The sequence below is a fragment of the Canis lupus genome, chromosome 16 (genome assembly GCF_003254725.2).
Source record: "Canis lupus dingo isolate Sandy chromosome 16, ASM325472v2, whole genome shotgun sequence".
NCBI lineage: Eukaryota > Metazoa > Chordata > Mammalia > Carnivora > Canidae > Canis > Canis lupus.
In genome coordinates, this window is record NC_064258.1 from 15814383 (window position 1) to 15829515 (window position 15133).

Here is a 15133-nt window from a genome sequence, read left to right on the forward strand (position 1 = left end):
TAAATATTGAATTTATAAATATATAAATTTTTGCTTCTTTTTTATAATTTTGGAATTTAGTACCTTCTAACATATAAACAAAAATACACTCAGAACCAGTGGACTGTTGGTCTACTCTGTGAGATTATATACTCTCCCCTCCTCCCTTTGTCGTTGTTTCTCTTTTCTGTTTGTTTTTCTTTTTCTTTTATCTTTTTCTTTTATTTTCTGCTCCCTGACCTCTTAAGAATTGTCCAGTGTGTATTTTGCTTAGCTTGTGGTTGGTATTTTTGACTCTGCTCACTTGAACAGCCATTCTACACAGGAAAAAATGACTGGAAGGAAGAATTCACCACAAAAGAAAGAACTAGAATTTATACTGTCACAGATCTAATGGATTTGGATTTATGTAAAATATCAGAGATAGATTCAGGATTACAATGATAAAGTTACTAGTTGGACTTGAAAAAAAACATAAAAGACCTAGAGAATCTCTTAGTGCAGAAAAGAGATCTAATCAGGCCGAAATTAAAAATACTCTGAGATGCAATCTAAACTGAATGCTCTAACAGCTAGGGTAAACAAAGCAGAAGAGAGAATAAGTGACATAGAAGACAAGATGGTGGAAAGGAAGGAAGCTGAGGAAAAGAGAAAAGCAACCCAAAAAGAGCCCATGAGGAGAGGCTCCGAGAAATAAGTCATAGTTTGAAAAAAAAAATCCATATTATTGGAATTCCAGAGGGTATGGAGGGGGGGAGGACCAGAAAGTGTATTTGAGCAAATCATAGCTGAGAATGTCCCTAATTCAGGGAAGGAAATAGGCATTCATATCCAAGAGGTAGAGAAGACCCCTCCCAAAAACTGATCAACACCCTGACATATAATAGTGAAGTCTGCAAATTTCAGAGATAAAAAGAAAATCCTGAAAGCAGCCTGAGACAAGAGATTCCTAACATATAGGGTGGAAAATATTAGATTAACAGCAGACCTATCCACAGAGACCTGACAGGCCAGAAAGGGCTAGCATGATATATTTAGGGTACTAAATGAGAAAAACGTGCAGCCAAGAATACTTTCTCCAGAAAGGCTGTCAGTCAAATGGAAGGAGAGATAAAAAGCTTCTAGGACAGACAGAAACTGAAAGAATATGTAACCACCAAGCCAGCCCTGCAAGAAATATTAAGAGAGATCCTATAAGCGAAGAGGGAGCCCAAAGAAACAGAGATAATCTGCAGAAACAGGGACTATACAGGTAATACAATGACATTAAACTCATATCTTTCAATAGTTACTCTGAATGTGAATGGGCTAAATGCTCCAGTCAAAAGACACAGGGTATCAGACTGGATAAAAAAGCAAGACCCATCTATATGCTGTCTACAAGAGACTCATTTTAGACCTAAAGACACCTGTAGACTGAAAATGAGGGGATGGAGAACCATTTACCATGCAAATGGACCACAGAAGAAAGCTGAGGTAGCGATCCTCATATCAGATAAATTAGATTTTTTAAAAAGATTTTTATTTATTTATTCATGAGACACACACACAGAGAGAGAGAGAGAGAGAGAGAGAGAGAGAGGCAGAGACACAGGCAGAGGGAGAAGTAGGCTCCATGCAGGGAGCCCAATGTGGGACTCGATCCCAGAACTCCAGGATCATGCCCTGAGCCAAAGGCAGACGCTCAACCTCTGAGTCACTCAGGCATCCCTAAGTTAGATTTTAAGAAAAGATTTTATTTATTTATTCATGAGAGACACACACACAGAGAGAGGCAGAGATATAGGCAGGGGGAGAAGCAGGCTCCTTGCAGGGAGCCTGAGCAGGCCTCGATCCTGGAAACCCAGGATCAAGCTCTGAGCCGAAGGCAGGTGCTCAAATACTGAGCCACCTCAGTGTCCCCAGATAAATTAGATTTTAAACCAAAGACTGTAGAAAGAGATGAAGAGGGATACTGTATCATACCTAAAAGGTCTATCCGACAAGAAGACCTAAAAATTATGAATATTTATGGCCCTAACGTGGGAGTAGCCAATTATATAAACCAATTAATAACAAAGTAAAGAAACACATAGATAATAATACATTAATAGTAGGAGACTTCAACATTCCACATCCCACTCTCAGCAAAGGACAGATCATCCAAGCAGAAGATCAACAAAGAAACAAAGAAATAAGGGCTTTGACTGGACCAAAGGAACTTCATAGATCTATACAGAACATTCCATCCTAATGCAACAGAATACACATTCTTCTTAACTGCGCATGGATCCTTCTCCAGAATAGACCACATGCTGGGTAACAAATCAGGTCTCAACCGATACCAAAAGATTGTGATTATTCCCTGTGTGCTTTCAGACCACAATGCTTTGAAACTAGAACTCAATCACAGGGAGAAATTTGGAAGGAACTCAAACATTTGGAGGTTAAAGAGCATCCTACTAAAAAATGAATGGTTCAACCAGGAAATTAGAGAAAAATTTAAGATTCATGCAAACTAGTGAAAATGAAAGCACAACTGTTCAAAATCTTTTGGATGCAGCAAAGGCAGTCCTAAGAGGGAAGTACAATTCAATACAAGCCTCCTTCAAAAAATTAGAAAAATCTCAAATATGCAAGCTACACTTACACCTAAAGGAACTGGAGAAAGAATAACAAATAAAGTCTAAACCAAACAGGAGAGAAGAAATAAAGATTAGAGCAGAACTCAATGAAATAGAGACCAGAAGAATAATAGAACAGATCAACAAAACTAGGAGCTGGTTCTTTGAAAGAATCAGTAAGATAGATAAACCCCTAGCCAGGCTTATTAAAAGTAAAAGAGAAAAGGCTCAAATTAATAAAGTCATGAATGAAAGAGGAGAAATCATAACCAACACCAAGGGAAGACAAACTATTTTGAGAACATGTTACGAGCAACTATTTGCCAACAAATTAGGCAATCTAGAAGAGATGGATGCATTCCTGGAAACCCATAAATTACCAAAACTGAAACAAAAAGAAATAGGAAACCTGAACAGACCAGTAGCCATCAAAAACCTCCTAAGAAGCAAGAATCCAGGGCCAGATGGCTTCCTACTCTCCTGAAGCTGTTTCAAAAAATAGAGATGGAAAGAAAAACTTCTAAACTCACTATTTGAGGCCAGCATTACCTTGATCCCAAAACCAAAGACCCCATCAAAAAGGAGAATTACAGACCAATATCCCTGATGAACATGGATGTCAAAATACTCACCAATATACTAGCCAATAGGACCCAAGAATACATTAAAAGGATTATTCACCATGACCAAGTGGGATTTATTCCTGGGATGCAAGGGTGGTTCAACATTGGTAAATCAATCAAAGTGATAGATCACATTAATAAAAGAAAAGACAGGAACCATATGTTCTTCTCAATTATAAGTTTATGTGTAACACTAGTAAGGGTGCTTACGGCTAACTTTTGCATTGCAAAACAACAACAATATGTGCTAGAACAGTTGGAGGGAAATTTATTTCTACCTAAACAACAAAGCTGTGTTTCATGGTGAAATTTTTTACACTGCTCCAGTTTTTAAATTTAAGTGAAAAGTAATTATAATTAAATAAAAATTTCAACTTCCTTTTTTCAGGTGTACCAGCCACATTTCAAGTGTTCAAGAGCCACACGTGGCTAGTGGCTACCATTGAATATTGCAACTTCTAGAAAATACTCAATTATTTGGAAATAGTTCTAAATAATCCAGGAATGAAAAGAAGACATCACAAAGAATATAGAAAATATTTCAAACTGAATGATAGTGAAAAGAGAATATACAAAAATTTGTGAGACATAGATACACATGTACAGAGGAAAATTCCTTTTTTTAAAAAAAATGTATTTATTTATTTTAGAGAGGAGGGGGGAGGGGCAGAGGAAGAGGAAAAGAGATACTCTCAAGCAGACTCCCTACCAAGTGTGGAGCCTGACAACCCCCAGACCAAAAACCCAGTGGAAATTAAGAGTTGATGCTCAATTGACTGAGCCACCCAGGCACCCAGAGAGGAAAAATTCACATCTTTCTATCCTTATGTTAGAAAAGAAGAATTAGGGTAGCCTTGGTGGCTCAGTGGTTTAGCGCTGCCTTCAGCCTGGGGCATGATCCTGGAGACCTGGGATCGAGTCCTGCATCGGGCTCCCTGCATGGAGCCTACTCCTCCCTCTGGCCTGTGTCTCTGTGTCTCTCATGAATAAATAAATAAAATCTTTTAAAGAAAGAAAAGAAAAATTTAAAATAATTTATAGAATATTGTAGATAATACGTCGACTCAGGATATGACTATGTCCTGAAGCATATTGAGTTTGTTTTCCCAGGGACTTAAATTACTGGCAGATTGCTTTGATTTTGGGAAGGCTTGGTTTAAACATCACTAGCAAGGGATTACTTAGGTCTTGTTCCTCTTTTAGGGCAAATCTCTTTGTTCTGGTATGGTTTTTACTTATAAAATATGACCTTTTCACAGTATTTCAGTGGAACGTTTGATGAACTAGAATCTCAGATTCCATCTGTGCTGCCACGGGCAACTGCTGACATCTGTGACCAACTCTTTCAGGCTTCCAGAAAAAATTTCCCCTGGACTCTCTGGGGATTACAGTTCCCTATAATGTCTGCCTGCATTTGGTCACTTCCCAGTACCTTCAAACAATTGTTGTAAAATTATTATTATTTTGTATTTTCTACATAGTTTATAAAGTGTTATTACAGGAGCACTGGGACTTGGAAACCTCCCCTGAGACTTGAAAGAGCTGCTCTGACCCACCGGGTAGAAAACAACCTTGTATGCATTGAGCTCTTCTAGTTGCCCAAATCCCTATCTTTGATGCTTTGCTCCAGTGGAGAGATGTTTCAAGAAGGAACAAATTCTAAAGGTGGCTATTTTCACAGCCTTAGCCAAGATGACCCTCCATCCTCAGCCCACCCCCATCTCCATCCACATCACTGTTTTCTTATAGGTACATAGATGTAGAGTTTCCAGAACATACCCACACAAGCCTTCCCCATTCTCTGAGGCTGAGAAAGTGATGACAGGGGAGCAGCATCTATCCCTCCTCCTGAAATGTTATAGGAGTTTTCTCCCCTAACTTTTAATCATAAAGGAGAAAAAAAAACCCACCATATTTGATACAATTTAAACCAATTCTTTTAGGCTTCTGAATGAATGGCATGGTTTCAGTGACTTGCCATTTAGAGCCACTGACTGTCTTTGGCCAATTCTTATATTTTCTGTTATGAAATTTAACCAAGCTAACAGTTAAAACAAGATCCCTTAAATTAAAGAGATTAATCTTCTAATGGAAATGCAAATGATATTAGCTTTTATTCAATAGCTCTGAAGTTGCAAGTCTATCCACTTAGAAGTACGATGGCCTTGATCTATTTACCCTTGAGGTGTCTACCAATCCTTCTAAACTTAATGGAAGACAGGGCAGCCCGGGTGGCTCAGCCGTTTAGCGCCACCTTCAGCCCAGGGCGTGATCCTGAAGACCCGGGATTGAGTCCCACATCGGGCTCCCTGCATGGAGCCTGCTTCTCCCTCTGCCTGTGTCTCTGTCTCTGTCTCTCTGTGTCTCTCATGAGTAAATAAATAAAATATATTTAAAAAAAAATAAACTTAATGGAAGACAATTCCACCTGGAATGCCCATAGGTTCTTTTCTGAAAAGTAAACAAGTTATTTTAACTCTCACATGGAAGAATAGATGCCTGAGAATAACAAAGGAAATAGAAATCCGTTGAGGAGGAAGTCGGGAGTGCCATATTACACTCAGCCGCTGTAATCAAATCAATATTTTATTTATAACAACGGAAAAAAAGTAGAAAACAAAAACAGAATTGAAAATCCTGACACAGATCTTAGGGAGTATGAAAATTTACTACATGATAAAGCTGATTCAGCTCAGTGGGAAATGGGCATATTTGGTACATGGCTCTGGCACAATGACTATCTTAGTATGCACTCAAGGTAAGTTTCTGTGGTGTTTTGAGACACTTTTCTGAATCTTCTAGCAGAAGAAATGCTCCATCTTTGGTAGGAGTCCATTGAGTCTGGGGGAGATGGGTGTCACGGGGTCTATACCTGGAGACTCTAGTCCATGGGCATGTAATTGTAGAGAATCTCCAACCAGAGGGCAAGTGTCCAGACAGACCCGGAGCTGTGTCCTCTGCTGATTGTCCTCCAGCACTGTCTCCCTGACCTCTACTTCCCACCCCTCCCAGAAGGCAGCTCGAAACTCTCTGTCACACCGCTCCAAGAAAGGAAAAGAAGAGCATAGTGGGAGGCATTTTGCCCCTGGCTGCTCCCATTCTGTTTCCATCAAAGGTCAGACTCCCCAGAAGAACCTAGAACCTCAAAGAGGCTGAGGTGTACCTGAGGTGCATCCATTTCCCTACACAGTCAGATGGCCAGAGCCAGACCGCCACCCTGGCCTCTTCTGAATGCCAGGTGGCTTCTTAGGAACCCCGTCCGTTGGAGCAGCCCTCCAGAGAGACACCTCCGTGTTGAGAGGTTTCCCCCTCAACCAGGCAGGCTGCTCCCTCCAGCGTTTAAGGCCTTCCACAGCTTCGTTTGCAGGCTCCCGATGTGCGAGCGGGGACCTCTGGGACGCACCTGCCCCTGACCGCCTCGGACACCTCCCCAGGAGCCTCGGATGGTCAGGGAGCGCCCCCCCCCCCCCGCCCCGGGGAGAGAGCGCAAGCGACGGGCAGGCAGCCGGCCCCGGGGGCTGCGGTCCCGCCTCCGCTTAAACGGGCGCCCTCTCCAGCAGGCGTCTGTGCGCCTCCTGGGATTCCTTCTGGAGCCGGCACAGTCCCTCCGGCAGCGGGGCCCGGCCGGTTGCGCCCTCGGGGCCCGGGCCCGCGGGCAGGCCGCGCTGCTGGGAGTAGCGGTAGGCCGGGTTGCTGTAGGGGCGGCCGTCGTTCTCCCACAGGACGCAGTCCACCGCCGCCAGGAGCTCCCGCAGCTGCGCCTCCCGCTCGGCGCCCGCCGCCCCGTTGTCGAAGGCGCAGTGGCGCCGCGCGCACACCGCGTCCAGCCGGGCCAGGTGCGGGTTGTCCGTGCGGCGCACGTACTCCTCCAGGGAGCCGCCGCCCAGGTCCTCCCTGCGCGTGAACACCAGCACCGTGTGCGCCAGGACGCCCACCCCGAAGGCCTCCTGCAGGCCCCGCACCGCCTGCCGGTCCTCCTCCGTGAAGCGGCCCAGCTGCGTCACCAGCAGCACCGCGTGCGGCCCGGGCGCCGAGAAGGCCACCGCCTCGCAGATGGCCCGCGCCGCCGCCTCGGGCCCGGCCTGCGGGGACAGGAGGTCGGGCGTGTCGATCACCTCGAGCTCCCGCCCGGCCCAGGCGCCGCTGCCCCGCTGGAGGTCCCGGGTCACCGGTTGAGGGCTGAGTCGGGACGGGAACTCTCTCCTGCCCAGGATGCTGTTCCCTGTAGCGCTCTTCCCGCTGCCGCTTTTCCCCACCAGGAGCAGTCGCAGTTTCTGCGGGGTCCGTGGGGCCTCCCACAGGCCTGGAAGCAGGGGGACAAAGCAGAGGGAGCGGGGGTGAGAGCCGTGCCCTGGGGTCCACGGGCAGCGCGGAGACCTGCGTCTCGCCCTGGACTGTGACCTGCGGGGCTCCCCTTCTGCCTTGCTTTTGTTCCGCTTATTATTATTATCATGGTATTTATATAGCATAAAAAGTATAGTATAACATCAAACTTATCCACTGTCCTCAGTTTTAGGCGCGCAGTTCAGTGGCGCCCAGGACATTCACGCTGTTGTCCAATCATCTCCATGGTGCCTCTCAAGAATGTTTTCATCATCCCAAATTGTAATTATTTTATTTCATTTTCCAAATTGTAATTACATTCGTTTTTCTGTGTCGGCCTTATTTCAGTTAGCACAGTGGTTCCCAGGGCATGGATGTTGCAGCCCAGCACAGAATTTCCCACCTTTTTAAGACTGAATAATACTCCATTGTAGGTATATGGCGCTTCTTGATTATTCCTACACATATATGAACATTTGGGTTGTTTTCACCTTTTACCATTGTGAACAGTGCTGCCATGAAATCCATTCATTTTCCAGCAGTCCCAGATTCTGTGTCCCCAGGTTAGTGGCCACACTGAGCCCTCAGAAGCTCAGCTCCTGACCCTGATGCCATAACTTTTGGGGGGACAGAAGCCCTTGAGAAGGCCAAGTGCAGGCCTAGGATATCCTGCTTGTGCTGGTGGTGCTCTGCAGCCCATAGGACCCCAGGAGCTCTCCCATCGGATCCAGACACCTGTACGAGGTCTGGGCAAGTCATTTGGTCACACTGACCATCAGCACCTCCTTCCTGAGGACGAAATCCCAGAAGGCACAGGCCCTTTCCCTTGGGCCTGGCACAGAGATTTAGTCAAGGTGGTGGCTGGCACTCTCTCTCCCTTCGTCTGCCTGTCAGGGACCTTTCCCTCTTACTTGGCTGAGTAGAGGAGGGCCCCCACCCAAAGACCCTTTGATGGCGGCCCAGGTGGGCAAATCTCTGACCAGGATGAGCCCTGCCGCCGGTCCCTACACACCCACGTACACATTGAATGCCGCCATCCGCACCTCTCTCAAGTTCATTCCTGTTAGAAAGTGGTTTACCTCCTAAAATGCCTGGTCTAGGATCGAGATTCAGCTCTCCTGCAGGGTCCTCCTCCAGAATATGTTCCCATTCTTCTTCCTCCGGCTAGAGATAACCATAATGCGTCTTGTTAGTTTCTCAGCAGAGTTCGGAGAGGCGTTGCCTTTCTCTTGCCAGAAGCATTGGTTTGAGGGGGAGCAGCCTGAAAGAGGAGGGGGCCCGAGGGGTCTCTACTTCCTTTCTTTTTTTTTTTTTAATTTATTTTTTATTGGTGTTCAATTTACTAACATACAGAATAGCCCCCAGTGCCGTCACCCATTCACTCCCACCCCCCGCCCTCCTCCCCTTCCACCACCCCTAGTTCGTTTCCCAGAGTTAGGAGTCTTTACGTTCTGTCTCCCTTTCTGGTATTTCCCACTTCCTTTCTGTCTTCCTTTCCCCTCCTCTCTCCCCGCCCCCCCACCACTGTGGTTTCTACTGTCTGTTTAGGAGACTTCACAGAAAAAGGGGGATGGCCTCAGCGGCAGGCTGAGGAGCAGGTGGCGTTTTATAGACAGGGACCTGGAACAACATGCTTTGCGAGGAGAGGGAGGAGCAGAGAGCAGAGGCAGGTCTGATACTGGGTCCTGAGAGCAGTGGAAAGATCTGGAGGGCGCTGGCAGGAGGTTGCAGCCACAGGCTGGCTGGGCTGGGGGTGGGGGTGGGGGGACACGTGGGTCTTGGACCAAGAAGAGGGATCCATGCCTGACCTTTGGGAAAGGCTCAGCGGTGAGGGTTGCAGAGGGCAAGAGGTGGGTGGCCGGGTTCTGTGTGAGAACAACAGGGACAGAGTCTGGCTGGGAGCCAGGGGACCTCAGAGCTCATCTCCCATCACCGTCATTTAGGATGAGGACAGCCCCGAAAGGCTACTGGGCCTGGTCTGTGGGCCTGGCGATGACTTCGGTGCTGCCCGGGTCCCAGCAGCTGGCCGGTGGGAGGCCGCTGAGGCCGTTCCTCGTGACCGTCAGCCGTGTGCAGCCCTGCCAGCTCCAAGGCCCCAGGCTCAGAGTGGACACCGCCAGTGAGTCTTGGGAGTTTCCAGGACAAGAAAGTGACCGGCCCAGGTGAACAGCTTCCCCCCAGACCGGTCAGCAACATTCTGGTGAGGACACAGCATTGATCCTCTCCCAGGGGCTTCTGGAACAAGGAGGTTAGCGCTCCTATCTCTGCACCTGGAGACCCCCACCCTCTTTGCCCCTGGCTCCCTTACACCCTCGGTGGAAACTGAGGCAGCGCTTCACCAGGGAAATCTGGTGGCTCCTGTAGCGAGGCTTCCTGGAAGGTATGAGCAGGGCTGGTGGGCAAGGCGGGGGAGGCACCTGGGCAGAGAATCTGAACCGGGCACTGCAGCCGGGCACCTCGAGGGAGTGCGCACCCCGCCCCGCGCCGCCTCGCCCCACGGCCGGCCCTGAGCAGCACCTCACATGTTTGCCACACTTGGCAGTTTTTGCCTCCAGCATGAGCACGAGCAGCCTGTCATCTCATGTTTCCCAGGAAGGTCAGCTCGCAGAAGCGTCTTGCCCAGAATTGAGCAGTGACTTCGCGGCAGGGCACGTAGGGCAAGGGTTCTCCTGACCTCCTAGTCACGGCTCTTTCTATTCCACTGTAGACGCGCGTGCATGCGCTACACGCACAGCACATTCCCAAAGGCTCCCCAACACCCACACTCACTAACACACCCCCCCACAGACTCCCCAATATCCACAGACTCCCCAACACCCACACTCACTAACACACACACACAGACTCACCAACACGCACAGACTCCCCCACACCCACCCTCACTAACACACACCCCACAGACTCCCCAACATCCACAGACTCACCAACACCCACATTCACTAACATACACACACCCATAGACTCACAAACACCCATAGTCACAAACATCCACACTCACAAACATACCCACACCCACAGACTCACAAACACCCATAGTCACAAACACCCACACTCACTAACATACACACACCCATAGACTCACAAACACCCATAGTCACAAACACTCACACTCACTAACATACACACACCCACCAATTCACCAACGTACATACACCCACAGACTCACCAGCACCCACACTCACTAACATACACATACCCACAGTCACAAATACCCACACTCACTAACATACACACCCACAGCCACAGAGCCACAAGATACTCACAAACATACACACACCCACACACTCACAAACACCCACACTCACACACACACTCACAGACTCATTAACACCCACCCTCGCAACCATACACATACCCACAGACTCACAAATACCCACACTCACTAACAGCCACACTTATAAGCATACACACACTCACAGACTCATAAACACCCACACTCACAAACATACACACACCCATAGACTCACACACACAAACACCCACACTCATAAATATACACATACCCACAGACTCACAAACACCCACACTCACTAACATATACACCCACAGACTCACAAACACCCACACTCACAAACATACATACACTCACAAACACACCCACAGGCTCACAAACACAACACACACCCATAGACTCACCAACACCAACACTCACAAACATACACACATACACACAAACATGTCACACATACCACTTACACACATACACTCAAAACACACCACATACACATACAAATACATAAACACACAAATATATGCACAAACATAATGAACACACATACATTCGTACACACAAACATACACACATGGAAACATAAATACACAACACACACATCCACACAAACACATGATATACATAAACACACCCATATACACAAACCCTTTACACACACTCCACCCATACACTCCCAAACACAACACATATTCACACAAACACAAAAACACAACACACACGGGAACATAGGTACATGACACACACACACAAACAACACACACAGACACACTTCCCCACACACTTGGACTTACCACGCTGTCAGCTGCTGGGCAGGAGGAATGGCGATGTTCTCTGTCTCCTGGGGCCACATGCTCTTGTGAATTCTTTGTTTCTCCTTTTGGGGCCGACGCATTGTGGACTTTTGAGGACCTTGACTGAAGGAGGTGGAGGAAAGTGTCCACGGTGTAGGAATAGATAAAGGACATGGCTTGTTTGTTTTTTTTTTTCCAGCAAAATGGGATCAGAAAGCTCAGCTCCGAGAAGTGCCCTTGAGAGAGCAGCTGTCAGGAAGTGAACAGGAACACCCAGGGCAGCCCCTCCTCCATCAGAAGACACTCGCCACCGTTTGCATTTTGTCTGCGGCTTTGGTAGTAGAAACAGGAAAAACATGAACACCCGTGTTGTTATGATTTTGATCCTGCACTAGGACACTGAGATCTCAGAGGCTTAGAAAGAAGCAGCAGATTCTCTAGAAAATGCTGTGCCAGGGGAATGATTTTTTACAGATGTCCCTTCTTTGCGAGTTGCCTGCTTGCTACAGAGACCCCATGCCTTTACCATAGTGGCAGGTGCCTGGCATCTCCTCCTCCCTCCTCAATTCCAACTCCCTTTACACATTTTCTTTCTGGGACTATGGGGCCTTGGGACTTGTCAGCTGAACCACAGTTGAGCCCATCCTGTAGAGTAAACCTTGTAGCCAATTCTTTATAATAAATCTTTTTATATATGTGTGTACACACACGTCTGACAATTCTAATATCTGACTTATAGCTGAGTCTAGTTTGCTCTGTGTCTCCAGATTGTGCTTTTTTTTAAAAGATATTATTTTTTTATTCATGAGAGACACAGAGAGAGAGGCAGAGACCTAGGCAGAGGGAGAAGCAGGCTCCCTGCAGGGAGCCCCATGCAGGACTCAATCCCAAGACTCTGGGATCTCGACCTGGGATGAAGGCAGACACTCAACCACTGAGCTACCCAGGTGCCCCTCCAGACTGTGCTTCTTGCCTCTTAGCACAGCTTGTGTTGACATGCCAAGCTGAACGTGATCTATCAGAGTTTAGGAACTGAGGTAACTAGGGCTGTAGTGCGATGTTTCATGTCCATCTGTCTAGGAGTCGGGCTGTGTTCATGTTTCCCATGGATGTAGGTGCCAGAGTTTTCAGTTTCCTTCAGTGCTCCTGTTGTCTCGTTTCTCTGTTGTCTGTGGGTTTCCCTAAGAAGCCCTTCTTAAATAGAGTTTGTGCAGTGCTGTTCTTTTGGCTTTAATTCACTGTTTTTATACCGAGGCCCTGTCAATGTGGTGGTAGGAGTGGGAGGGGGAAGCATGATCTTGAAATTAAATCACCCTTTCTGAGTGGGTCTGTGATCATCACAATTTATTTAGCTTTTCCTCCCCACCATGGCTGCTTTGGATGACCCAGGTGATATGGTCACTTTGTACTGTTTTCTCACCACTTCATTCCAGCCTCTTTCTTCTCCCCTCTGCTCCCGCCTTGATGGACTTCCTTTGGTTACTTGAATGCTTCATCCCATCTTTTTTCTCAGGAACTGCTGTGAAGAGCTAGAGCTGAAAGGCTCCTCAGGGAAGGTGTTCTGTTAATCAAAAGATTTTGATAAGCATTTCGGAGGTTTAATGGAGATCTGGAGGTTTAAAATGTTAACACTATTTTAAATGTTTTGAGGAAATATACACTAAAACCAGAAATAACAAATAAATCGCATGTATAAAAAACATAAAGTGGATGTAAAATTATCATTATTTCTAAAGGTTGTGATTATATGTCTGAGAAAATCAAGAGAATAAACCAAAGGGCACCTGGGTGGCTCAGCTGGTTAAGCACCCAACTCTTGATTTCAGATCAAGTCATGATCTCAGGGTCCTGGGATTAAGCCCCCCCATCAGGCCCCACATTCAGCAGGGAGTCTGCTTAAGATTTTCTCTCCCTCTCCCTTTGCCCCTCCCCCTGCTCATACACACACTTTCTCTCAAATAAATAAATAAATCTTAAAAACATGAATAAACCAATTGATACGTGAGAGCTAGGTTCTTGTCTCACAGAGTCGAAGAATGAATCGCGCAGACAACGGAGAGTGAGTAAAGCGATAGAAGTTTATTAAGCAAAGATACAGAGGAAGCTCTCAGAGGTGAAAGGGCTCCCAACAGGGTTGCCAGTGAGGGCTTTTAGTGGCAATCTGTTATTGAGAACCTAGCCAGGGAGCCCACGGCCTGGGGATTCTTGTACAGTCTTGGTGTGAGCGGGGACTATTGATAATACCTTAATGACATATTCTTTGTGGTTTGGTGAGTTTCTGTGATTACTTAGTAGCCACTAAAGGGGGATACTCCCTAACATTTTAGAGCTAGGGAGCTGGGTTTCTTTCTTTCTTTCTTTCTTTCTTTCTTTCTTTCTTTCTTTCTTTCTTTCTTTCTTTCTTTCTTTCTTCATGAGAGGCACAGAGAGAGAGGCAGAGGCAAAGGGAGAAGCATGCTCCATGCAGGAAGCCCCATGTGGGACTCCATCCTGGGACTCCAGGATCACTCCCTGAGCCAAAGGCAGATGCTCAACTGCTGAGCCACCCAGGCGTCCCTCTTTCTCTCTGTGTGTGGGGGGGGTTTTTTTGTTTGTTTTGTTTTGTTTTTTGTTTTTTGTTTTTTTTTTTACTTTTTTACTTATCTCTGTTTCCTTGGGATGGGTAGGAGCCTGACTCTGGGTCTTTTGGTGTCCTTGGGGTTTATGGGAGCCTACAGATCTATGGGAGCCTGACTTTGGGCCATTCCGTTATCTTTCCCTGCCAGGTGCCATCTGTCTCTGACTCATTCCTACATCACAATAAGCTCCTATTAAGAGCAGTAAATAAATTAATGAGTGCAAAATTAAATAAAAACCATACAAACTGACTAACATAAAAACAATAGCCAACTAGATATAACTTGTGATTTAAAAAATAACAACAAAAAGTAAAATGCCTAAGAATAGACTTGAAAATCGTGTAAACATTCTATTTAAAGGAAACTTCTGAGGTTATGGAAATAGAACTCAGAAGTTGGTAGAACCCCTTTGGAAAAGTCTGCAGTACCCAGGAATAGAGTCAATACCAAGCTATCCTACCAGAAAGCACACCCCCAACAGACATAGGTGCCTGTGTTCCCTGAAAAGGAATGCCTGTGATATTTATAGTGACACTCAGAATAGCACAAACCTGGAAACAACATAAATGCCCACCAAGGGGTAAGTATTCTCACAAAGGAAGGAAGGGAGGGAGGGAGGAAGGAAGGAAGGAAGGAAGGAAGGAAGGAAGGAAGGAAGGAAGGAAGGAAGGAAGGAAACATAACCTTGTGAGACAGTGGATATGTCAATTACTTGATTGTGGTGAATATTTCACAGTGTATGCCTATATCAAATCATCAAGTTGTAGACCTTAAACAGATACAATTCTGTCAATTTGTCAATTTATCTTGTCAGTAGGTTATTATTATTTGTCAAAATTATACCTCAATATAGTGGAAAATACAATAAAGTAAAAGAGCTGAAAAAGTGTTTTTAAAACAAAAATGCAAAAACAATGTAGACTACATTAATTGGAGTAATTGTATTGATTATATATTCACTCGT

At 46.1% G+C, this 15133-nt stretch overlaps 1 protein-coding gene and 1 long non-coding RNA gene across 2 annotated transcripts; one reads left to right on the top strand and one right to left on the bottom strand.

Moving 5' to 3' along the window:
- Positions 1-5773: 5773 nt before the first annotated feature.
- GIMAP6 (GTPase, IMAP family member 6) lies at positions 5774-11937 on the bottom strand. The gene is made up of 3 exons (XM_025453003.3): positions 11552-11937; positions 8608-8692; positions 5774-7508 (listed from the first exon to the last, which is right to left on the bottom strand). Exons 1-3 carry the CDS (start codon positions 11723-11725, stop codon positions 6742-6744), a joined length of 1026 nt encoding a protein of 341 aa, XP_025308788.3. The 5' UTR covers positions 11726-11937; the 3' UTR covers positions 5774-6741.
- Positions 9050-13257, top strand: LOC118350897 (uncharacterized). The gene is made up of 3 exons (XR_004805573.2): positions 9050-9198; positions 9472-9728; positions 11751-13257. It is a non-coding gene; the product is annotated as an uncharacterized LOC118350897 (long non-coding RNA).
- The last annotated feature ends 1876 nt before the right edge of the window (positions 13258-15133 follow it).